At 40.8% G+C, this 24,352-nt stretch overlaps 1 protein-coding gene across 6 annotated transcripts in view; it reads left to right on the forward strand.

The window, feature by feature from the left end:
• The window catches only part of bicra (BRD4 interacting chromatin remodeling complex associated protein), a 104,054-nt gene that overhangs the window by 69,898 nt on the left and 9,804 nt on the right, over positions 1-24,352 (forward strand). Inside the window, exons 3-14 of one of the 6 annotated variants that reach the window (XM_062962779.1) lie at positions 5,932-5,977; positions 9,460-9,502; positions 10,129-10,194; positions 11,713-13,722; positions 15,011-15,322; positions 18,367-19,071; positions 19,693-20,041; positions 21,178-21,305; positions 21,399-21,524; positions 21,915-21,979; positions 23,170-23,318; positions 23,692-23,786. In XM_062962779.1, the coding sequence (XP_062818849.1) occupies positions 5,937-5,977; positions 9,460-9,502; positions 10,129-10,194; positions 11,713-13,722; positions 15,011-15,322; positions 18,367-19,071; positions 19,693-20,041; positions 21,178-21,305; positions 21,399-21,524; positions 21,915-21,979; positions 23,170-23,318; positions 23,692-23,786 (4,089 nt within the window). In that variant the 5' untranslated portion in view covers positions 5,932-5,936. The remainder of the gene's footprint in view (positions 1-5,931; positions 5,978-9,459; positions 9,503-10,128; positions 10,195-11,712; positions 13,723-15,010; positions 15,323-18,366; positions 19,072-19,692; positions 20,042-21,177; positions 21,306-21,398; positions 21,525-21,914; positions 21,980-23,169; positions 23,319-23,691; positions 23,787-24,352) is intronic. The other 5 variants (XM_008121511.3, XM_062962780.1, XM_062962783.1 and 2 more) reach the window with 5 other exon arrangements.

Here is a 24,352-nt window from a genome sequence, read left to right on the forward strand (position 1 = left end):
TTAAATGAATGGAGAATATAAATGTCTAGAAGTCATGACAGCTACATGGTGCATCCAGAATTACAGTAGAGTCTCGCTTATCCAACCTTCACTTATCCAACATTCTGTATTGTCCAATGCAGTTTGCCTTTTAGTAGTCAATGTTTTTGCAGTCAATTTTTCAATACATTGCGAAGTTTTGGTGCTAAATTCGTAAATACAGTAATTATTACATAACGTTATTGTGTACTGAACTGCTTTTTCTGTCCATTTGTTGTAAAACATGATGTTTTGGTACTTAATTTGTAAAAAAATCATAATGTAATTTGACGTTTAAAAGACCTTTCCTTAAACCCTCCTTATTATCCAACATTTTCACTTATCCAACATTCTGCCGGCCCGTTTAGGTTGGATAAGTGAGACTCTACCGTATTCATAAGTAGCAAGTTGCCTCAGTATTAGTTAGTGAGGGAGCATCAAGGGCCCCTGCTCATTGGTTTACCAGTGACATCTTTTTGAACACTCTGGGAAAGGGAATGTTGGATTATATAGACCTTGGACCCTATCAAGCAGTCTAGACAATTTAAAGATAAATATGATGGTGGTTGTTGGGGTTTCTGGTTTTATCTGGAGAAAGCTTTCTAGGGATGTGTAGAATTTCCTTACCTTCTACAGTAGCTACATGGCAAATTCAGGTGTCTTTTATATTGATTGATGACATTTGCATTTTATCCATGCTCCAAAGTGTTCAGAATAACATACAGTATATAAGATTAAGTAATGTTTAAACCAGCTAAGAATTAGTAACTTTTCCAAGGCTACCTTGTAAACCTTAGAGCAGGGAACTGAAGCCAGTTTTCTTAAGTCCAAACTAGTATATTATGTCTACTGCACCACACTAGCTTTATTAAAACTGTTCTTTTTATTTTATTTTTTAAACCCTTGTGACTCCTTGGAATATAACCAATCAGACACTTCCAACTGAGGATGGACAGAGCTATCTGTGCTGTGTTCAATATTTACATTTTTTCAGGAACAAGTTTGTTTTATTATGTTTCCTCAACACAGTGCAGTTTTGTATATTTTTGTGATCATTTTCATGTGTGAAATACTTGTATATTCACGAATCTCCTCTAATTTTATACATTTTTGCAAGCAGTTCCCCTAATACAGTGGTTCTCAAAGTGTGCTTCGTGGAGCCCTTAGGTTTCTGAAAAGCATACTGAGGGCTGTGCAGTCCCCCCCCCCAAGCTTTTCCTCTTTACTGCTCCTCCCCCTTGCCCCCAAAAGTCTATTTCCTCGCTTCCCTCACCCCGAATTTTTTTTCTTGATTCCCTCACCCTCAAAAGCCTTTCTTTCAATACCCTCACTCCAAAAGCCCTTTTCCTTGCCTTCTTCACCGCCCAGATCCCTTTCCCCTCACCTTCCTTGCTTCCAAAACCCTATTTCCCTCCCACTGCTCAGGGGTGTAATGATTGTGCTTTTCTTGCGTGGCAGGAGGAGGTTGGATAAGATGGCCCCAAAACCTTTGCTTTAAAAAGGGCTCAGCGACTGAAAAGGTTTGAGAACCACTGCCCTAATATATACTTTCTTTGTATACATTTTACTAGTACAACCACAAAGTATTTTTCTTCAAGACATTATCATATTTTTTGTGATGGGGAAGGGAAGGATATTTGTATTCCGTTTCTCTTAGTAGCTTGATGAATTTGAATGTAAGTGCTACAATCAGACCAGAATGAATTCCACGGGGGCCCCTCTGTCCACTAACTGCCATCAAATCGCATCCCTCCACTACTGGCATTCTGACCAAGATTGTCCTGTAATCTGTTTTAGTGTTAGCTATGTAATTATTAATCATTTTTTAAAAAAAGTTTATATCCCCTATACAAGTCTTTCAATCTTGTGTGTAGTGCAATATGCCAACTTGCTTCAACTTGTCTCTCCATTTTAATCTGTGCCTTGGTTTTCTTCTTCTCATTAGGGATATGCAAGGTGATCTTAAAACAATATTTATAAGTCTTTTGATTCTGAATAAGTGAAAAGGAGTAGAGGCAGGCAACTTTGAAAATAAATCTAAGCCTCTATTCTATAATTTGGCCACATAATCTTTTATTTACATTTCTTTTTTTACTTTTGTAATTTGATATAAAATTATGATTTTGCTCTTCTTTCTTCTTTCCCAAGATTATCTGAGTGCTTAAACTCTTTTTTTTTTTTTTTTAGTTCTGTAGATGTGTTCTGCAGGAGGTCTAACCAAGGCCTTGAGCATTAACCTGTAGAGTGTTGATAGTGTGCTCTAAGATGTCTTTACAAAGGGAGGAAGATAATTTCAGAGTGATAACTCTTGAGCCTTTGAGCTGTCTTGAGTGGTGCTGCACAAACTAACAAATTGTTGTTGTTAACGGCTGTCAAGTTGACTCTTAGGATTTCACAATCCTATTAACTTGATCATGAGGGATCCCCAAAAGTGATGGAAAGGAACCTGATTGGTTCTTGAGCTTGTCAAACATACAATTCCTCCCTTTTACACTGCATCTGTCTTACCTTTCATCTGGCAAAATTAATCAGTCCAGTTTTGTCTGCCCTGCTGTTCTGTGGCTCACTCCTATTTGGCACTGTGGGTTGTAGTAGCCAGAGGCAGCTGAAGCTCAGAAGCGAGGGAGAAGCTTCAAGAAGGTTATGTACAAAACAGGGATGCAACTTGACAACCTAGCAGTGTTCAAAGCCTGAGGCAGGGGTGGCATGGCGACAAGAGCAAAGGAGTCAGTGCAGTGTGTTTTTTGGGGGTGGCGAGCACACATTATGGGGCTGTGACAGTTGAAGCTGGAAGAATAACACAAAAACCTTCCTCTTTGGTTGCAGGAACTAGCATGTAGCACAGCTGTCTCCTGCATAGACCTTTACCCAGAAGGGTAGAATTTATCCTTGTTTTTTATAAGCCTTTACTGACATTGGGAAGAACATGGAAGCTGAACAGTGTTGTCCCTTCAACTAGACAAAGAGACTTGAACTTCCCCTAAGGAAAAGTCACTTTTCAGATTAGAGACTTTTCTTCCATGACAGTTCTACATGAAGTAACACTATGTCTTTCTTAGTTACATGATTCTGAGCTATATAAAAGGGCTTGTGTCTTATGAGTAAGGGCAGAGTTGTATGTGATATGTTAATGGTCTCCTATGCATGGTTTCTGAAGTGCTCTAGGAGTGAGTAAAGTGTACCCGTTGGCTCCTCTTCTATACAACCCAGACTATCCTTTCTTTTCTCAAGGTAAAATAATTTCCTCTCCTGGAAGTGTATAAGTACAGGAGTTCTTATCTTACCTAGATTTTATCCAACTGTACTCTGTTTTATATAAAGCACACACACAGACACACACATGGAACTGTTTTCACAAACCAGAAGATGAGACATCATCTTCTGACCCTTTTATGTGGCCCTCAATCAGTAAAGCCAGGGATACACAATTTCATAGTTGGCCAACTTTCACTGGTAGAGTTACTCTGTCCCTTTACCAAAATAGGGAGGTGCTCTTAACATCTTTGGAGCTCATCACAGAATTGAGAATTACTCCCTGCCCCGTCTTCAGATTTAAGGAGAAACCAAGAGGTTTGCTTCCCCTATTGCATTGAATTTCGAAGGCACTCAAATGATCTCCTCTAAGTACAGTCCTGTTCTCTAAAGGATGCTGGGACATTTTGATGGCAAACAAATGTGTGAATTGCTCAGTAAAATTACTAGGAAGTTTCATTATGCTGAATTCATAGGAAAAAAGGGCAACCTGACTAGTTGATTTACTAAGTGGACATCTCTCTCTATGCCTTTTGATCAACTAATGAATAAATGCTGTCAAGCTGTCATTTTTATGGATTTTTGCAAATAATTATTTCAGAAACAAGAAAATTAATACTCTCTAGGGATGGTCTGGGCTCTTTGACCTTGGTAAGCTATTGAAAATCAGAGCTACAGAATTCAGAGGAATTTCTGTCTTCTCTTCCCAGCTGTGAAGTGTCTCTGGTCTTCTGATAATGTCACTCACTTATTAGATTTCATTGGGAGAAGAAATAGCTTTCTGTCATACTGTATTTCCTAGTCAAAATACACAATGTGCCTTTTGATCTTTGTAAACATATTCATTGTAACAAAAGGTAGTTGGCTGTAAATGAAATAGAAATTGAACATCTTTGTCTTTTATGAGTGTGCTCTCGCAAATGTATTGGTTTATTTTGAAAATATTGTATATAATGAAACTAGTTAATATTATCAGGAAGTTGATTAATTAATTCTTCTCTTGGAATTTATGCAAAGCCAGGATCATGATGATACTACTTATTGGTAGTCTTCCTGTAGTGCAGTCCTATCCAAATTTAGCTAGAAATACATTCCTTTTTTTTCAGGTAAATGTAAATAACCTAGTCAAGGAACTGTGATAGAAAACATATTTCAGTGTCTTGTCATGTGATAATGTGAGAGAGTCTTATCCCCCCCCCCCTCGACTTGGATGGGCAAAGTTAGAAAGAGCAAAGGTGAAGTCAAGTTTTCTAAGCTTCCTAATAGCTACAGCAGAAACAGTCACTTAGAATAGAATTGAAACACATTACTTCAAATGTGTTTTTGGTTTTTTGAGAAGGTTTACAGTGCCTTTTCCAGAATATATTTATACTATTTTAACTTCACTGTCTAAACACACCCTGTTTTAGATGTATCTTGGCTACTTAGCCTCAGTTAAACCAAAGCTATAGCTTGCAAAAATTCAAAATTAAATGTTTGACATTCCCAATCAGATTTTGAATGTGAAATTTAGATGTATATTTTGTCTTAAATTTTACCTCAGAATGTAGGAACTTTTTGATATCACTTTAATAGCAATAAAATATTGAATAGTGTTAGCTGTCAAACAGTTTCATTTGATATTATGTTGCTGAGCGCTGTCAGATACCGAGTACCATTGTGTGTCAAATAACGGAGTTGTCAAATATTAAAAGTAAATGTTCTCTCATGTCAAATACAGAAGTTAAATATTTAACAAATATTTGATCATTTGGAGAAAATTCTCTGTCAAATCACAATTTTGCAAAGAATTGTGAGGAGCACTTATCTTACTCTCTTTAAAATGTGATTATGACTGCCAGTTCTGTGAAAGCAACAGGCATTTTAGTCCACTAGGACACAAATAGGAATTATGAGATCCTTCAGGTGTTTAGGGGACAAATCTCCCAACAGCCCTAGCAACCATTGCTAGTGGTGGAAAATGCAATTCAACATTTGATAGGCCAGAGGATTCTACTCCTGACCTAGGAAAATCGAACTGTGCAAAGTTTGTTAGGAGACCTCATTGTTCTTGTTTTGTTCTATACCTCAGTCATCTTCCAGACAGATGCCTATGACTTCTTAATGAGGAATTATAATTGTTGCATCTGGGATCTGGGAATTTCCCTCCATATTATGTTTTGAATTATCTTCAAAACATCACAGTAGTTCAGTAGTGAAAACCAGGAGCTGTAAAGCTTGATTTCTGAAGATGCTAGTTTGGAGAAATTAATCGCTCAATGATCATGACATTGTCTGCTTAAGACACTTAAATTGAAATTACTGGGATAGCATTAGGGGGAGACAGTTAATATTTGAATGTAGTACTCCTTCCAGAATGTGGAGAGAGTGTGCATTTCCAGAACTGGCCCACTACTCCAAACAATGCCTTTATTTTGCCTGGATTACTAGAATCTGTAGAGACAACATAAAAGAATTCTTCTAATTTAATAAAGTCAAACAATTTGCCTTGTTCCAGGACCCCCAAATCCAGGAACTGGCATTGCATGGATTGGGGAGGATATATTTGTCATGTTGGAGCACTAAAGATGTAATGTAGGGTGGAACATTTCACTAACTGGTACATTATGTACTGTATGCTATTTTTCTCATTTTGATATGATTTCCAATACTTTATTCCAGTTGACATGGATGATGAGGATGGCCGATGCTTGTTAGATGTAATTTGGTAAGTATTTGCCCTTGACTTGAATAGTTTCATCTCTTCTCTGTTGTGGCTGCATATTTTCATAATTAGACGAAATATGATGCTGTAATTTTCATTGGTGCTTAATTTGAATCATGAAGAGTCCTCTGTCTAATCTTTAACTATGGCTGCTGTTGCTATATGCTTGTTGATAACATAGGCTGGCATAACAGTAGGGATGGGTGTCATGCAGTCTTCCAGATGTTGTTAAACTGCAAGTTCTACCAGCTCTAGCCAGTCTAGTCAATGAAAGGAAATCCTGGGAGTTTTAATCCAAGAACATCTGGAAGGTTTTCACATGGTTTTCACCCTGTGTAGCAAGCCTCATTAACCAACATCCAAAAGAATAGCTGAAAGGTGAATTCTTGTGCATCTTTTAGCAACATAATCTTCAAATGTGATGCATATCTACATATATAAAAGGATAAAAAAAATTCGGCCTAGGACAAAACAACAAAACTACACATCCCAGAAACACTAAACTTGGCAGCACAACCCCTCATCCATGCCTCTATGTTCATACAACAAAAAGAAAAGAAAGAAGTCCTAATTAGAGGGAGAGGAATAATTGTTTTTATCCAATTGCTGCCAGTTAGAAGGCTAAGCTCCGCCCACTTCGTCTCCTAGCAACCCACTCAGCCACAATGGAGCTCAGGGCCTCTTCACTCGGGCCTCTTCCACACTGCCTATAAAATACAGATTATCATATTTGAACTGGATTATATGGCAGTGTAGACTCAAGGCCCTTCCACACAGCTATATAACCCAATTATAATATTATATTACCTATAAGTGCGGAGTCAAGATAATCCAGTTCAAAGCAGATATGCTTTGAACTTGATTATCTTGACTCCACACTCCCATATAATCTACTTCAGTGTGCATTTTATACAGCTGTGTAGAAGGGCCCTCATATAATCCAGTTCTAAGCAGATAATATAAGATTATAAATATACAGTACAGTCTCACTTATCCAACATAAACAGGCTGGCAGAATGTTGGATAAGTGCATATGTTGGATAATAAGAAGGGATTCAGGAAAAGCCAATTAAACATCAAATTAGGTAATCATTATACAAATTAAGCACCAAAACATCATGTTATACAATAAATTTGACAGAAAAAGTAGTTCCATGTGCAGTAATGCTATGTAGTAATTACTGTATTTACAAATTTAGCACAAAACTATCACAATTAATTTAAAACACTGACTACAAAAACATTGACTACTAAAAGGCAGACTGCGTTGGATAATCCAGAACATTGGATAAGCAAATGTTGGATAAATGAGATTCTACTGTAATATGAAATAATGACCGTGGTAGAATAATACAGAACAATATAATCTCTAAAACAAGGACAGTAAATAAAGAGCAACACTCTGAAAACAGGGAAATTGGGGATTCCACAAAGGAAACAATCAGGGCCACCTAACAACTCCCTAGAAAGGATTCTTCCAGAAAGGAAGCTGAGAAGGGAGTGAAGCAGTGTGTATTACCAAAGTCATTATTATTATTATTATTATTATTATTATTATTATTATTATTATTATTATTATTGTGTTGCTGTAAACCGTGAAAATGAATGCAATCTGTCTCCAAGTATTCAAAAACACTAAAATCAGAATATATAAAAATTACTGTGCTATAATAAAACAGAACAATACAATCTCTAAAATCAGAACACTAAATAAAGAACAACATTCTGAAAACAGAGGAATTCCAGACAGGAAACAATCAGGGCCAGCTAATACATCCCAACAAAAAATTCACTCAGGGAGGAAGCAGCCAGGCTTTAAAGCTGCAAGGCCATTACATGCTAATCATTTTGCCTAATTGCAGCATTCAAACTTGCCTCCAACAGACAAAAAAAATAATCAGAAATATTGTATATTCACAAGCTTTAGGAAATAATATCCCCTAATGGCACAGCGTATTAAAGCGCTAAGCTGCTGAACTTCTGGACTGAAAGGTCGCAGGTTTGAATTGGGGGAGCGGAGAGAGCCCCCATTGTTAGCTCCAGCTTCTGCCAACCCTAAAGTTCAAAAACATGCAAATGAGAGTAGATGAATAGGTACTGCTCCGGCAGGAAGGTAACGGTGTTCCATGCAGTCATGCCAGATGACCTTGGAGGAGTCTATGGACAACGCCAGCTCTTCAGCTTAGAAATGGAGATGAGCACCACCCCCCAGAGTCAGACACAATTGAACTTAATATCAGGGGAAAACCTTTACCCTTTAACTACCGCCAATTCCTCAATACTTTATTTCCCATTACACCACACTTCACCACAACAACGCATAGCCGGGCACAGCTAGTGCATTATAAGAATATGAAGATGCAGTGCAGAGTACTGGACCCATTTTATTTTAGAAACTAAATAGCCAGGGTATTTATTTATTTATTTACTATACTTCTATCCTGCTCTATCTAACCCCGAAGGGGACTCTGAGTGGCTTATGGTTTTGGCAATTTCAATGCCACATTGCAAATACAAATATACAAATGCATCACATTAAGCGGTAAAACAGATAAAACATATAAATACAATTAAAATTAGAATTGTTAAAACATAACACCTAGTCCCATAGTCGTTAAAACATAACACCTAGTCCCATGTATTGCACTACTCCCCAAACGCCTGGTTCCATAGCCAGGTCTTGACTTTCCCCCGAAAACCAGGAGGGAGAGGGCTGATCTAATATCACTGGGGAGGGAGTTCCATAGCTGAGGGGCCACCACTGAGTAGGCCCTGTCTCTTGTTCCATCAGTCACGCTTGCGAAGGGGGTGAGACTGAGAGCAGGGCCTCCCCGGCAGATCTCAACACTCTAACTGGTTTATAACTGGTTCATATTACATCACAAACCCTTTTGTCATTCCTAGCAATGTCAGTAATGATTGCTGGATAAGGTATGTGTATGAGGTGGGTGTACTATGCACACACCAGCAATCCTAGATCTCAGTGGGTCTTACTATCCCATAAGGTGTAGGAAGTATGTTTGAAATACTAGTGGTCTCCATGGCCAACCAAAGAATCAGATGCTGTTGTCTAGAGCCATAGTCCAACATGCAAACCACTGCACCACACTGGCTCTGTGGCACATTTTAATGCACACTCATAAAAAAATCTACATAGCTTTTGTTTTGTCTAAAGAAGTCATTTGTATCCCATTCTATGAGAGAAATATATACAGTATTTTGTGTGTTCATACTTATAAAGGTATTTCTGTTACACAATTCCATCAAAATATAATAAGAAAACTCTGGACACTAATATAGCTGATAAATAACTTGATAAAGATAGTAATTGCTTAGCAATAGATCATTGGAGTAACACTTTTTTTTTCAGTTTCCCAGTTTTAATCCTTCATTGATAAATTGTAAAAATTATGGAGATATTAGATATGTTAAGTGTGGTATTTCTTCATAAAATCCATTTCTCATGCTGTTTTTTCTCTCCACAGTGATCCTCAGGCCTTGAATGATTTTTTACATGGATCTGAAAAGGTGAGGAGTTGGGCTTGCATGTGTTTCTTTAAATCCCCATGTTGTTGCATGCTTAATTAACAAATCAAAATGCCTCCTTGAATTGCCTTCAGCTTATGTGCCTTCAGAGAGAGAAATGACACCGAGAACAAAGCTGGTACCAGTTCTAGAAATGATGACCTACCAAGAGTGTCCTGTCAGTCTTTTCCTCAAGAGAGCATTGGAAACTGGCAAATAAATGCAGTCAAAAAACTGCTTAGTAATTACTTACAATAAATTACTTGCTTTTTAAGGAGTCAGAAAAAAACCACACACATATACCCCAAATTAGGAATTATTAGCTCCTGGAAAGAAATGTAGCCACTGGGAGGAAGAAGTGACCTCATTCCTTGGTATACAGGTTCAAGATAGCTCAGAAGATTTAATTTTTGGGGACTCTAGCTCCAAGAATCCCCCAAGTCGGTATGGCCTCTGGCCATGCTGGTTGGGGGGATTTGAGGAGTTGTTTGCCAAACCCAAAAGCAATTATTTCCATGTTCTGAAAAGTGATACCATTTGGTCTCCACTTTATGTATATTTGACTTCTTGAACTCCTTGAACACTGTCAAATCTTAAATTTATGGTAATTTGAATCTTTTTAATTACAGATTGACAGTGATGATCTCCTGGACAACACAGGAGATGCAGCCAGTGCCTTCTTTGAGGGTGCTGGGGTATGTATTTTTCACCTCGCTTTTGAAGTTCAGTTTATCATCCTCTTTGCATCATCATGTCCTTTTTTGCAAATGCATCATCTTTGGAATGTGCAGTGCATGATGAAGGATGCAAGGTTATATTCCCATGATGGCAAGCAGGCGTGATAAGAGGAAAAAGGCAAGCTGTGACTCCATTGAGAACTCAAAGGCATAGGAAGGCATATAGGTGCCATTAACAGCTTAGCATCTCTGCTTAATACTGTTAAAAGTCATGATACATTGTGACAGCCTGCTTCTAGACTCTGTAGTGTAATATAGTTGTTTCTGTCAGTGCATGCGCAAAGCTTGGTTGTAAATAGGTAGGCAAAGCCAGAGCAAAATTGATTAGGGTGAAACCCCTCATTTCTCTCATGTCATTAGAGGAGGAAATCCAGTCTCTGTACATGTCTATATTTGATTCTGGGCCTGGCATTCATACCTAGGTTATAGTGAAACAGGCAAGTTAATTTAAAAGCCTATTTTACTTTAATAATTTCTATAGAAAGTACAAAGTCAGGCTCGGGAGACCAGTCAGAGATCATCCTTAGCTCATAGACCTATTCATATATTTCCTGCACAATCTTTCACTAGCAATCTTAAGAGTGATTTGAATTGATCCATGCAGTTACTGATACTGGGGTACAATCAAAGGTGGTGGTATGATGTGATGATTTGTATGGCCAACCCATGTTAATTTTGAATAATTCATTTGGAGTTGTAGCTGTTTTTGGATTTTTCATTTGCTGACCTTTTTCATCCTGCAGCTTTGTTCTGTTCTATGTAAAGGGTGATCATGGTGATCAGCCTAATAAAAGTTTGGGGGCTGTGAAAGCTGGGGAAAGATTTTTCTTAGAATGAAGTCAGGAACTTCCATTTGTGTATCTTGGGAACCTAGATTGTGAAGTGCTTTTGTCTTGTACCAGATGTTGTCTTGTGAAACCTGATATGAGACAGATAATGCTTAATCACTCTTCGTCCAAACAAAACTAGTCAGACGTGCATTGTAATGATGCATGTAGGCATAGTTTGAAAGAGCCATGACTGAATCTCCTGATGTCTTTTTCTTTGCCTAAAAGCACTAATGGAAGAAGAGCCAATTTAAATTAGGGTCATGCTATTGGAAGCAGATCTGCTATCTACTGTGCCATTTCCTTAAATTAAACTTCCTTCTTCCAGCTAACATTTGCATCAGATTCCTAGGACTGAAAGCAGCCATGGTGTGACTGAGGCCAATGGAAATGAAGAAAAGGACTAAACTTTCTATATAAGAAAATGAAAGAGGTTTAAGAAAGCAAATGCATTATATAGCAGTGTTGCTTTAAAATATTTGCATGCATGTTGATGACGAATGAGATAGAGAGTAGGAAAACAACTCTGTCTTGTAGCATCCATTAGAAATATATACATGCTGGACCTAAGAAGGTCTAAAATTCTGCTTTGTTCATGTCACAGATGTTCACTTTTCTCCCTCTGTGCTTCCTCTTCATTCTTTTTCAGCTTCACGTTCAGGAATCCACTGGCAATCATTTGAACACTGAGCAGAGCCAGCCCACAACAAGTGTTGACTTAGACTTCTTGGAAGATGACATCCTGGGATCACCTTCAGGGAGTGGGGGCAACCTGCAAAATTCAGACCAACCCTGTGACATTCTCCAGCAGAGCTTGCAAGAGGCAAACATTACCGAGCAGACTCTGGAAGCAGAAGCAGAATTGGACCTGGGGTCTTTCCAGCTCCCTACGCTCCAGCCAGTGGTCCATACTGCCTCTGATGGCACGCCCCAGATTTTTTCCAGCGGGGCTGACCTCATTGGACTGCAGCAGCCCGCAGTGTTGACTCATCAGGCACTGGTCCAGCAATCAGTAGGGGCTGATGTAGTCAACAAGGCCATCAGTGTTCAGCCTTTTCTCCAGCAAGTGGGTTTGGGGAACGTCACCATCCAGCCAATTTCCAATCTACAAGGGCTACCCAATGGAAGTCCCAGCGGGGCATTGGGCATTGGGCAGATTCAAGTGGTGGGCCAGCAAGTCATGGCAATTAACCAGCCTGCTCAGCAGATCATTGCGAAGCAAGTCCAGTCTTCCCAAGTAGCTACTATGCCAGTTGGTAGTTACATCACCCAGACTGCCCCAGAGCAGCAGCAGGTCACCCTTGCCTCTGCTGGGGTTTCTCCGCAGAATGCTGGGCTTGTTATCCAGAAGAACCTCCCAGCAGTAGCCACGACAACACTGAACGGAAGCTCCATGTTTGGGAGTGTATCCGCTACACAGGGCTCCCAGCCTCTCACCGTCACGTCCAACTTGAGTAGCCCACTTATGCAAGCCCAAAATGTGATCATCCATCGGACGCCCACACCAATTCAGCCCAAACCAGCTGGAGTCCTCCAGCAAAAGTTGTATCAGATTACCCCGAAACCATTTGGTCCCAACAATGCTACCCTAACCATCCAGAATGAGGCCGCCCTCCAACAACAGAAAGCCCAGCAGAATTTAACCTTTATGACTGGGAAAGCAGGGCAGAATGTGGTTCTTTCTGGCTTCCCACCAGGGCTCCCTGCCAACATGTTCAAGCAGCCCCCACAGCAGCAGCAGGCTCTGAGTAAGCCCATGAGTGTCCATTTGCTGAATCAAGGCAGCAGCATTGTTATTCCGGCACAGCATGTCCCACAGGCCATGTTGCAGGGTCAGAACCAGTTCCTTCTCCCAGGTCAGCTCACAGGCACGTCTGCAGTTCAGATTCCTCAGCAGCTTTCAGCCCTGCAGGCTAACATGGGAGGCCAGATTTTAACAACCTCTCATCCTAGTGGTCAAACTCATATCATCACTAGCCAAGGACCTGGTGGGCAGCTAATAACCAATCAAGCACTACCTGCTCAAATCCTCACCAATCAGAATTTAGCAAGCCAGCTGAACTTGGGGCAAGTCCTAACATCACAGAATGCACATGGGACAGCCCACATTCTTTCTGCTCCTATCCAGCTGCAACCAGGGCAGGTTGGTCAACCCACTCTCTTCCAGATGCCTGTCTCCCTGGCTGGTAGCCTGACAACTCAGAGCCAGCCTACTGTTGCAGCCTCCCTGGCTGGCAGTGCCATCAATCAGGCTGGCCAGACTGTTATCCAAGGAGTCACCCTTCCTAACCACATGGCTATGTTAAATGCCACTGAGAACCTCAACCCAACCGTTACCATTCAAGCACCCCCCAGTGCCAGCAGCCAGAGTCCCAATCTTATTCAGCCACAAGCAACCTCCAATACCAACCTGCTGGCAAGCAACGACCCAGCAAACATATTAACCGTCCAGCCCACTTCCCAATCCACATCTGCTCCTGCCCAGCTTCAGCTGAATCTACAACAACAAACCCCACCACCTCAACAGCCAGCACAACTTCCTGGGACTTCTCAGTCCAGTCCTAACTTGGTGGCATCTAGTCCTGAAAAGATTATCTTGGGCCAGACAGCTGCTGGAACTGTCATCTCCCAGGATTCCATGCAGATGTTCCTTCAGCAGGCAAGTGAAAAGTTTCCTGATATGATGGCTAATTCTGTTAAGATGCTTAATTTATTCTTCCTTGTTGGAGAGGGATCTAATTTGTTAATATTTAATAATAAGGAACCAAGAAAGCCATGAGGCAGTTACTCCACAAAAATAATCAAAACATTGTTCATTTATTAAAAAAATATCTAAGAATGTTCAGATATGTGCTTAAAGCGGGGGTGGAGACTCCACAGAAGTGTAGATGGTTTTCCAGTCATCAAAATACATCCTCCTTCATCTCTACCTTGTCCTATATAGCACCTGTTTTCTTTTGATATATCACTCTTGGCCAGCCTCACCGTCCTGCAATATCTGACACCTTTGTAAAGCAGAGTTTATCTGAATATAAGATAAAACTTAAGTTGATACATACTAGTTTCCCTAATGATTATAGATTTTAAAATAAGAGGGTGGTTATAAATTCAAATGACTAGACTATGGAATTGCAATGAGGTGAATGTTGTAGAGGTTGATACCTTTTTCCTTTGAGTCAGATTTCTCCAGATTGGATCTACTCTCCAAGGCAGAAGAACATTTGAGGTGTGTTGTTGAAGGCTTTCATGGCCGGGATCACAGGGTTGTTGTATGTCTTTCGGGCTGTGTGGCCATGTTCCAGAAGTATTCTCTCCTGACGTTTCGCCCACATCTATGGCAGGCATCCTCAGAGGTTGTGTATACCTTACAACTTCTGAGGATGCCTGCCATAGATGTGGGCGAAACGTCAGGAGAGAATACTTCTTGAACATGGCCACACAGCCCGAAAGACATACAACAACCCTGTTTGAGGTGTATTTGCCATTCTTCTTTTGTGATTTCATGTGTACTTGGATAGTGGCAGTCAGCAATGAAGACAATTCTGTATCTGGAAATTACATTCTGCAAATGAGTCCAGAGCCCATTTACATATAGGATTGGGCTATATAGCTTCCATTGATTGGGCTTTACAGATCATGAAAGATCCTTCTTTTCAGAAAAAAATACTGTGAAACTTTTTATCAGATGCAATTTTCAAAAGATGTTTTGCAATTATGTCTTTCATACTAGCTAAATATTCTGAGAAACAAAGAGACTTTTGAAACATTTTACCATGTTTAAAACCACATTTTAGGACCTAGTAGTTAGATTATTTGTGTAATTCAGGTATTTTGCTCTACAAGCTTCATAATACATGTACAGAGTAAGTAACACTGACCAAAAATGGGTGGCAAACTGGGCAATTAACACAAACAATGGTCCATGCTAAATCTCTTGGAAATTTCAGAAGGACCGGAGCCAGCAACAGCAGCAGCAACAATTTTATCCATCAACCCTGAAAGTGCAGCAGGAGAATGCTCTGAATGAATCTACAGTTTCTCCCCACCTGTCCATGCCTCTGCCCATCTACAGCATAGCCACCACCGCACTCAGCACCACAAGCAGTGTCCCGGCCTCGGTGATAGTCAGCAGCAGCGTAGGCACAATTCTGCAGCCGCCTGCCAGCCGAGAGCTGAACCAGAACCACAGCCTGCCACCAGTGGAATCCAAAATACCTCCGTTCTCAGCTGGCCCTTCCCAGCAGGCACTAGCTTGCCAGGTAGCCTTTACCTGTTTGCAAATCCACAAAGTTGCCTTGCTTTGGCCTGTTCCCCTGCCTCATTCCCTCTTGTCTAACACGTCTGGACATTTTTCCTTAGTTTTTCCTTCAGCTGCTTGCTTTCTCCTGCACGTTCTCTGTGCAGACTACAAAAAGAGAGAAATATCAGCGTCTCATGTAGGTTTGTGCTTGCAGGCATTCTCCCACACTTCAAAACAAAGGCTATGTTCTGGTGTTGGTGGTGACAGGAATTTCTTTAATATCAAGGAAAGTCTCCCTCTTGTGGTAGCGTTTGAACAATACAAGAAGAGAAACTGATCTTGTCACATCTGTTATGATTACCTCAGTACTACCAACCAGGTGGAATGTTGACATTCCTTCTCTGGTACAGGAAAATTTAACTTTTTGTTTTTGTTTTTAAAAAAGCAGCAGATAAAGAAAAAAATAAATAGGAAATACTGATGTAGGATAGTTTAGTTTCTAGAGAGCTCTGTCATGATGCCCAGTTTAAAAATGGAGGGAAGACTGAAAGGTGGTGGTATTAGCAACTGTTTATGCACCACCATCAAAGTACAGGCATATGGTAGTATGCTCAAAGACTTTTGAGCCTCCATAGCGAAGATTACAGTCCAAAGATGGTTACAGCACATATTGAACCAATTTTAAACAGAATTCTTCCAGTATTGAAAGAAAAGCAGTGAGCTATAGCTACTGTATTAGCACACAACGTTTCAATTGGTATCCAACCCATACACGTTTATGTGTGCACACATTCACACAGCTACACATTCACACTCCAGAAAGGGGCATATATCTCCCTACCTCCATTGTTTCTATCAACCAAACTACTGAATTGTGTTTCTACTCTTTCTGGATCGTGTTGCCAGTCTGTGGCCCTCACCTGTTTGTCTCTTCTCCCTGTTGCTGCTCTTGCTTGCTTCCTTTTTGATCCTCACTAACCCTGGGAACTCTGGTGGTGGTGCTGCTGCCTTCTTTTGTTTCCCTCTCCTCATCTCCTCTGTCTATTTAGAGCTGAGCATTGCACATATGGTATGTTTCTATCTCCTATTAGAATGCATATCTCTTTCCTCCCTGTATATCTTGCTTGGGGGTGAAGTATTGACCATTTGAGTCTCTTACAATAATTTGGTGTGTGATAGGTTGAAAATTTTGTAGTTCTGCATGTGAGAGCTTGCAGAAGTGATAGAATCATAGAATCATAGAATAGTAGAGTTGGAAGAGACCTCATGGGCCATCTAGTCCAACCCCCTGCCAAGAAGCAGGAAATCACATTCAAAGCACCCCCGACAGATGGCCATCCAGCCTCTGCTTAAAAGCCTCCAAGGAAGGAGCCTTCACCACAGTCCGGGGCAGAGAGTTCCACTGCCGAACAGCCCTCACAGTGAGGAAGTTCTTCCTGATGTTCAGGCGGAATCTCCTTTCCTGTAGTTTGAAGCCATTGTTCCGCGTCCTAGTCTGCAGGGCAGCAGAAAACAAGCTTGCTCCCTCCTCCCTATGACTTCCCCTCACATATTTGTACATGGCTATCATGTCTCCTCTCAGCCTTCTCTTCTGCAGGCTAAACATGCCCAGTTCTTTAAGCCACTCCTCATAGGGCTTGTTCTCCAGACCTTTGATCATTTTAGTTGCCCTCCTCTGGACGCTTTCCAGCTTGTCAACGTCTCCCTTCAACTGCGGTGCCCAGAATTGGACACAGTATTCCAGGTGTGGCCTGACCAAGGCAGAATAGAGGGGGAGCATGACTTCCCTGGATCTAGACACTATACCCCTATTGATGCAGGCCAAAATACCGTTGGCTTTCTTAGCAGCCGCATCACATTGCTGGCTCATGTTTAACTTGTTGTCCACAAGGACTCCAAGATCTTTTTCACATGTACTGCTGTCTAGCCAGGCGTCCCCCATTCTGTATCTGTGTTACAGTATGGGATGCTCTCCATAGGGCCGGTATAGCTAAAATATGGTGCCATATATCAATTTTGTGAAAATAGAATGTATCATCATCATCATCATCATCATCACATATATTGCACCATCAAGTGGCCATGGCACTTTACAATTAAACAAGCAAAAACAGTGAATCCTGTCAATACAGATTATGTTTTTAAAAGTACATATTTTATTCAGTAAGAAGGAGGCAACACAATAGTCAACTGCTACAAAATAATTTGAATTGTGGGACATTTTCTGTTTGTAAAACACTTGCTTATTTGTGTACCTTATTGCACTTTTTTGTTGTTGCAAAAACAGGAAAATATTATTTTTTATTTTCAGGAAAAATGTCAATCTTTAATAATCATGTGAGATAGGTAACAACAACAGTATTGGAGATGATTTCCCAATTTAGTGCAATGCAGTAGAGCCTAAGTATGATGTTACAGGGAAGTTTTGTGTGTTTGTGTACTTCACATGGGAACACATTTTTATGTTCACTAGAATAATAAAAGAAATCACCACCTTCCTCTTTCCTTGTATGGTATTTCCAAAGGACATGGGTTTATCTCCAATAGTACCAACCTCTAACATTTGATTTTGGAAGTAGGCTTTAAGCAATGTGGCTGTTTCAGTGGGAGAGGTAGAAGGAGAGAGTATTTTGAACCAAAATAACAAAATCTTTTAGATGTTATGTCTTTTTTCAATTCTTAAAAATGATTTTCACTTTAATTTAAAGACATCTTTGAAAGCATTATCTGCTAAAGCCAAATTTCTACAAGCAAGCTGAATCGGCAAATGGCAGTTGCCCATAGGTATTCTGGTTGGGTGGCATATAAGGTTGACTCTCTGATCCTGAAATCATCTCCATTTGGTTCAGGGTCTCTCTCACAGTGTAAAATGAAGGGAAGGAGAGAACAAGCAGCTTCAAGCTGGCAATTGTGAGCTTTTGGACTCAATAATTCTTGGCTGCTTCTGTTGGGTGTTGGTGCCTAGGGACATCAGAGTGCTTTCATGAGAGATTTCTAACCCAATTTACCTATCTCATTTTCCTTCCTTTTCTCCCACCTCCACCCCCAATGACCCTCTTTCAGTTGCCTTCAGGGCAACAGAAACTCCCTGGAGCCTCCCCATCCCATTCTCTACCTCATCCCTCCATGGGGGAGAGTCCCCAGCTCCAGCCCACACATCTTTCACAGATGCAGTCTCCACACCAATCCCGTCCTCCTTCGCAGCCTCAGCCTCTGTCCCGGCCCCCTTCCCGGCCTCACTCAAGACCCCCTTCCCAACCTCAGACCTTATCCAGGCCTCCTTCTGAGCCCTTGTCACGGTCTTGCACCCCACAGACTCAAATGCAGAACTTATACGTGATCCAGAATCAAATTGCTTCTTCCCCTCATGGGCCTAACCAGCATCCCCTGCGGCCCCCCTCTCAGCCTCAGGTACCATTCCAAGCACCGCAGGCCCAACCGGAGGGGCAGCCTCAGCTGACCACACCCGCACATCTGCAGTTACAGGTTCAGCTTGCCCCCCAGCTCCAGCCCCAGGTTGAGACCCAAGTGCAGGCTCGGCTCCAACCCCAAATCCATGCTCCATCTGAGGTGCAGCATACCCATTCTCCCCATTTCCAGCTTCAGTTCTCTGCCCAGGGCCCCATCAAGCCCACGCCGACTCAGACGCTTCATCTCACCCCTGAACAGCAGAGGAGTTTCCAGATGGTCCCGAACCAGTTTCAGGCTCTCTCTGCAATTCCAGCTACCATACCTCATCAGAAGCAGCTCACAGACCGTTTTCAGCAGGTAAAACACTCATCTTAAAATGCAAATTGGTGAGGGATTAACTTGCCAGGATAGAACAACAGTTCACAATGCCATATTTTCCTGCCTGACTTTTTTTCCCGCCCTCTGTGAGATTTTCAAGATCCCAACAGAAACTTGGCATATCTGGAACATATACTACTTTGATACAAACACACAGAATAAACTAGATACATTTAAAACATCACAACCAATTGCTGGAGTTAAATGGCCTATGTTTATTCGTCTTAACAAAAGTCTTTCCTAAGTAACACTTACCTTTGATTGCTCCACCAATTGCGTAGAGAAACCAAGGTTGTAATTTGGAGGGTGCTTGCATCAAACTCCTTTATCGGTGAAGAAAAAATGAGACAAATACTTTATCCCTTTCTGTATTTGATAAGTGCTTAGAACAGGCAGGCAAAGCCAGGCTCTGCAATTACATGCAGCCCTGTAGACTATTTTTGTGACCCTCAACCAGTCCAGACTACCCAGTCGACCTTTTTCTGGCCAAAGAAGGTTAATTGGGCACCTTGACCCTTGCATAAGTAGAACGGTGGAATATCAGTAAATCAATCAATAGCATCTAATGGAAGCTTCTTTTTCTTTTAAAATCTCATCTAGGTTCCGCAGGGAATTATCCTACAAACAAAACAGCCAACATCCACTAGCCAAGCATCACCTGTGCTTAGCCAGTTCAGCAACCAGTCCTCTTCAGTCCTAGTTAGTAGCCAAGGACAGCAGCAGGTCACAGTGATGACAACTCAGGCACCATCAGTTCACAGCCATGCTTCTGTCTCCACCACAATTCAGCCTTCCAGCGCTGGGTCTGGCAAAGCAGTATCCGTGCTTGAAAAGGGGCAAATACAAAGAGAAAGAGGTGGCGGTGGCAACGGAGGAGGAGGGCAGCCTGCTCAACCAACAGCACTCCTCCAGCAGCAAACACCTGTGTTGGTCAAATCAGTTTCAGTGTGTAAGTTGAGAAATCTTTTTTTTTTGTATGCTTTGGCGGCTCTGAAAGGAATAAACATAATGGTTTTGTCCTTTTTGACCATCACTGTCTTTTTGCTTCACCAGTTTGTATGCATCTGCTTCTCCAGACAGAGAACAAGGGTTCCTCTGTTACGTCTGTCCCTTTCACCCAGATTCTGGAGTGCAGTGCATAATGTACACCAAAGTAGCCCTGGTGTTTTGTGGGGCCTCCCCAAGGCTGTTTCACTTTTGTGTGTGGTCCTCAATTCTTCATGTACTTCAGGCATACCTTTTTCCTGTCAAATCCCCTTTGCTGGAATTGTCATTAGAAAAAGCAGCTCATCTTTTAAATAAATTTAAGGGGAGAAAGAGTTTAACATCAAAAATACATACTCACTGGCCAAACTCCAGTATGAATCATAGTTTTGCTCCCAGTCTTTTGAAGTCAGAAGCACTTTGCTGTCTGCACTTAACTGGTATAGCATCAATGAGCTGGCTTGCATCTACAAATATAGATAACCAGCTTACATAATGTTAGGGGGTGCTGTAATCACCCCAGAAGTGGACAAGTGTCCTGAAATATGTCAAGGATTATGATTATAAACACAAAAGTTATTATCTTTTAATTATTAGGGCTTTACAGTTCACCAGAGAACAATGTCCTGCTGACGTCTGAGAGTTGTCAGAATCACCTTTTGTCTTGACAGAAGTGTCTTATTCTTGTTACCACCGTGTCAGTACCACTGGCTGGTATAGTTAAGATATCGGCTCAAGTCATTGCCATTTTTTGTTGCTGATGCGCTCAACTACCTTTTCATACTCTTTCTTCAATTCTGTGATTAAATGTAAGAGGATAGGCCTCAAGCTTCCCTAGAAATCACGACTTTTCACTTGGGAAACTTTTCTTCTCTGTATGACTGCATGTTGCAGTTGGGAGAAAAAGAGAAGAAGGGGAAGGAATTCCAAGTCCTGCACGTAGAAGTAAACATTGAGGAAAGTAAATTATTCATCTTCCCCTCTCCAAAAACTGAGAGAGATATTCAGATTTGAACACACCGTCTCTTCCTGAACAACTTTCAAATGTGTATACATCTCTTTCTGGAACCTGATTTGTTTGTGTGTCTCCCTATACTCTAGCAGTTTCTGGTGCAGCCCCTGTGGACAACAAAGTCTTTTCCAGCAGTTCCATTACTATGCCTGGAAGCAAAGCAGCCTCAGGGCAAGGAAAACCTGCAGTTTCTCTCGCCATACAGCAACCAGTTCAGGTGGGATTCTTCAAACAGCTCTTTATAATAAACTGTAACCATGCAGGGAAACACGGTGTGTGGTTTAATGCTTCCTTCTTGTTTCTTTGGCAGGCTAAGCCTGGAGTCATTAGCTCTGTGTCAGGCCAGAATCTTGGGAAAAGTCCACTTCAACTCCAAGCAGTTGGAAAGAGTTTGCCACAGCTCATGCCTTCAGCACCTGCCCAAATGCAGCAGCCGGTGAGGATAGACATGTCACTTTTTATGAGTCCTTTAATGACTTATTTGACATACTTTTACCTTGGTACATTGACTTTAATTTGCGTTTTTATTTGCACTCCTCACAAAGAGTGTGGTATGACTAGCATATAACGTATGTTCTTACACACATGCATTTATTTTTTAAGAATGGTTTTATCCCAAAGAGATTTCATGGGTGTTAACAAAAATCAGCTTAAACAGTAAAGTCTCGATGCAACTACTGAAAAACTTATCTCTCTGATTGCAGCTAATATGCTTCTCAAATCAATGATGCTGAAAGATCTCAAATGCTGAAAGATGTTATGGGGTTTTTTGTTGCCTCCAGTTTACCTACTGCACTTTTGTTTTTATGTTTCCTTTCACAACTAGTTTGATAGCAAGCTTGGTAGCCTGAAAAAGCCACCTCCGATGCTACAGCCCAGTAAGGAAGCTTGGTAAGTCGCTGCTGGGAAAAATCCAAATATTCTAGATAAATAAATAATTTAGACCAGTGCAAATCGACAACAGGATTTGAGCCAAGTTTCTGCCTTGGGTTTTTCAGAGTAGAAAACGAAGTCGTTGATTCAAATATTTGGAAACATTGTGCTATAGTACAGTGTTATTTAAAGTGGTGCTCCCTGGATTGTACTGATAACTGAGCCATTGGCTTCTTGTGTGTGGTGAGCTTCCAGGAAAGAAAGAAAAATGAACACAAGTTTTGTGACGGTCACCTGTGTCATACTGGGTGAAAATTGTTGCCATTCCCCATGTCAGACAACCTGAAAAGCACTACTATAGTGGGTTTAGTATTGGCTCCAGACTGGAAACATCTGGGTTTGACTTGGCTGTGTGAATATGAACTAGTAACATACTATTGTTATAAACTTCCCATGTGTTTTGTGAGGATAACCCTCACATATACTACTATGAGCATTGCATTAGGGAAAAACAACTTCTATCTCCCTTTTTCCCTGTCATATTCACAAATATATTTAACTACTCCAGTCGTTGGAATTCTCTGAACAAAAAGTTGCAATCTGGTATTGGCATCCAGCAAATATCTACAGAGATGTATTTAAGAGCCACAGTCTTGAGAAACTAAATTAAAGTTCTTAACTAAAACCGTTATCCTTCCTTAAAAATTCCTTCCAGCAGTAGGATTCATATAGTAATGGACAAATGGGCATATTACACAGGCCCTGCTGATTATTTAAAGATTTATTACATCAAAGTGTAGAATACTTTGATTTTTTCTTATTTTCTCTATACTGCGAAACTTAACATATTACACTGCAAAGAGCTAACTGCAGGGTTGGATGAGTAGGTTGGATGGAATGGAAGACAATTGCTATCTATTTCTGGCATGATATCCAGAGCTAGTAAAGAAACTAAAGGGAGTTTTGGGGAATCCTTAAGACCAAAAGATTTATTTTAGCATGAGCCTTCATGCATTATACTCAGTGTTGTAAGGATACATGAAGTACAATATTCAGCCTCAGCTGGATTTGTTGGAATGGAATCAGAGTAAAGTGGGATGCATACAGTAATCAGATTATTAACAACAGTCATCACATTTGTAAGGGTTATAGTGAGAGTGATATTCTGGGATTAAACCCATTCACATTCATTCTACTGCTTCCTTTAGTTTCTTGGAGCAGCTGCATAAACACCAGGGGGCAGTGCTTCACCCTGATTACAAAACCTCATTTCGGTCCTTTGAAGATGCTTTGCAGAGGCTCCTACCATACCATGTCTACCAAGGAACACTGCCTTCTCCTCATGACTATCGGAAAGGTGGGTTGAACTAGACTGTGTGACACTTCAAAATATTTCCTTGCAGAACATCCCATTTAAAAATGAGAGTGTGGTCTAGCAGTTTGAGTATTGAACTGGGACTCTAGGAGACCAGGGTTCAAATCCCACTCAGCCATAGAAATCCGTTGTATGACTTGGGCAAATCATATCCCTCAGCTTCAGATGAAAACAACGACAACCCCCTCTGAATAAATCATGTCAAGCAAACCCTGTGATAGGTTTTCCTCAGGGTTACCATAATTCTGAAATGATTTGAAGGGAACTCACATAGAGACTTCCCATTTACAATAGGCAAAGATATAACTAAGTTCTCTATCCACTTTCTTGCCTTCCTCGTGGTGCTCTTTTCTAGTAGATGAAGAATTTGAAATGGTGTCAACACAGCTGTTGAGACGCACACAAGCCATGCTGAACAAATATCGCCTGCTGCTCTTAGAGGAATCACGGGTAAGGTTTTTCTTCTCCAGATGCTCCTTTGAAAAGGTAATTGTCAATAACCAGCCTGATCTAACCTTGCCCTTTGTCCTCTGATGAGCATGCAGTTGACTGGCTAAATTGCTAAGAGGTTAGGCAAAAGCTGGGTGGTTATGGAGAGGTAGCCTTATGAATATGTTAAAAGTACATTTGGAAAAGTTGTTGCATCCTTATAGCAACGTGGATCTTTTCCCCAGAATGCTGTTTTTAAAAAAGCTCTAGAGTTGAAAACTATGACAATTGATCTTCAGAGTTTGATCTTCAGATAGTTTTTATTTTTGACATCTCTCATTGTTTTTTTTTAAATCCAAGCTAACTAATGTATATCTATACATGATACCACCTTGCTTTTATTGACAATGTTTGGTTTGTTTGTTTGTGGTTGATATTTGAGACAACTATTTGATTGGAGATACTAAGTTATTTTCTTTCCTTCTCTTTGTATTATAAGAGTGGACTGGTAGCAAGAAGAGACAGGCAATTGAAGGAATGAATGGTTGTAACAAGGGATAGATATGGGATATGAAAAGACAAATTCA

Source organism: Anolis carolinensis, unplaced genomic scaffold (genome assembly GCF_035594765.1).
Source record: "Anolis carolinensis isolate JA03-04 unplaced genomic scaffold, rAnoCar3.1.pri scaffold_10, whole genome shotgun sequence".
NCBI classification, from domain to species: domain Eukaryota; kingdom Metazoa; phylum Chordata; class Lepidosauria; order Squamata; family Dactyloidae; genus Anolis; species Anolis carolinensis.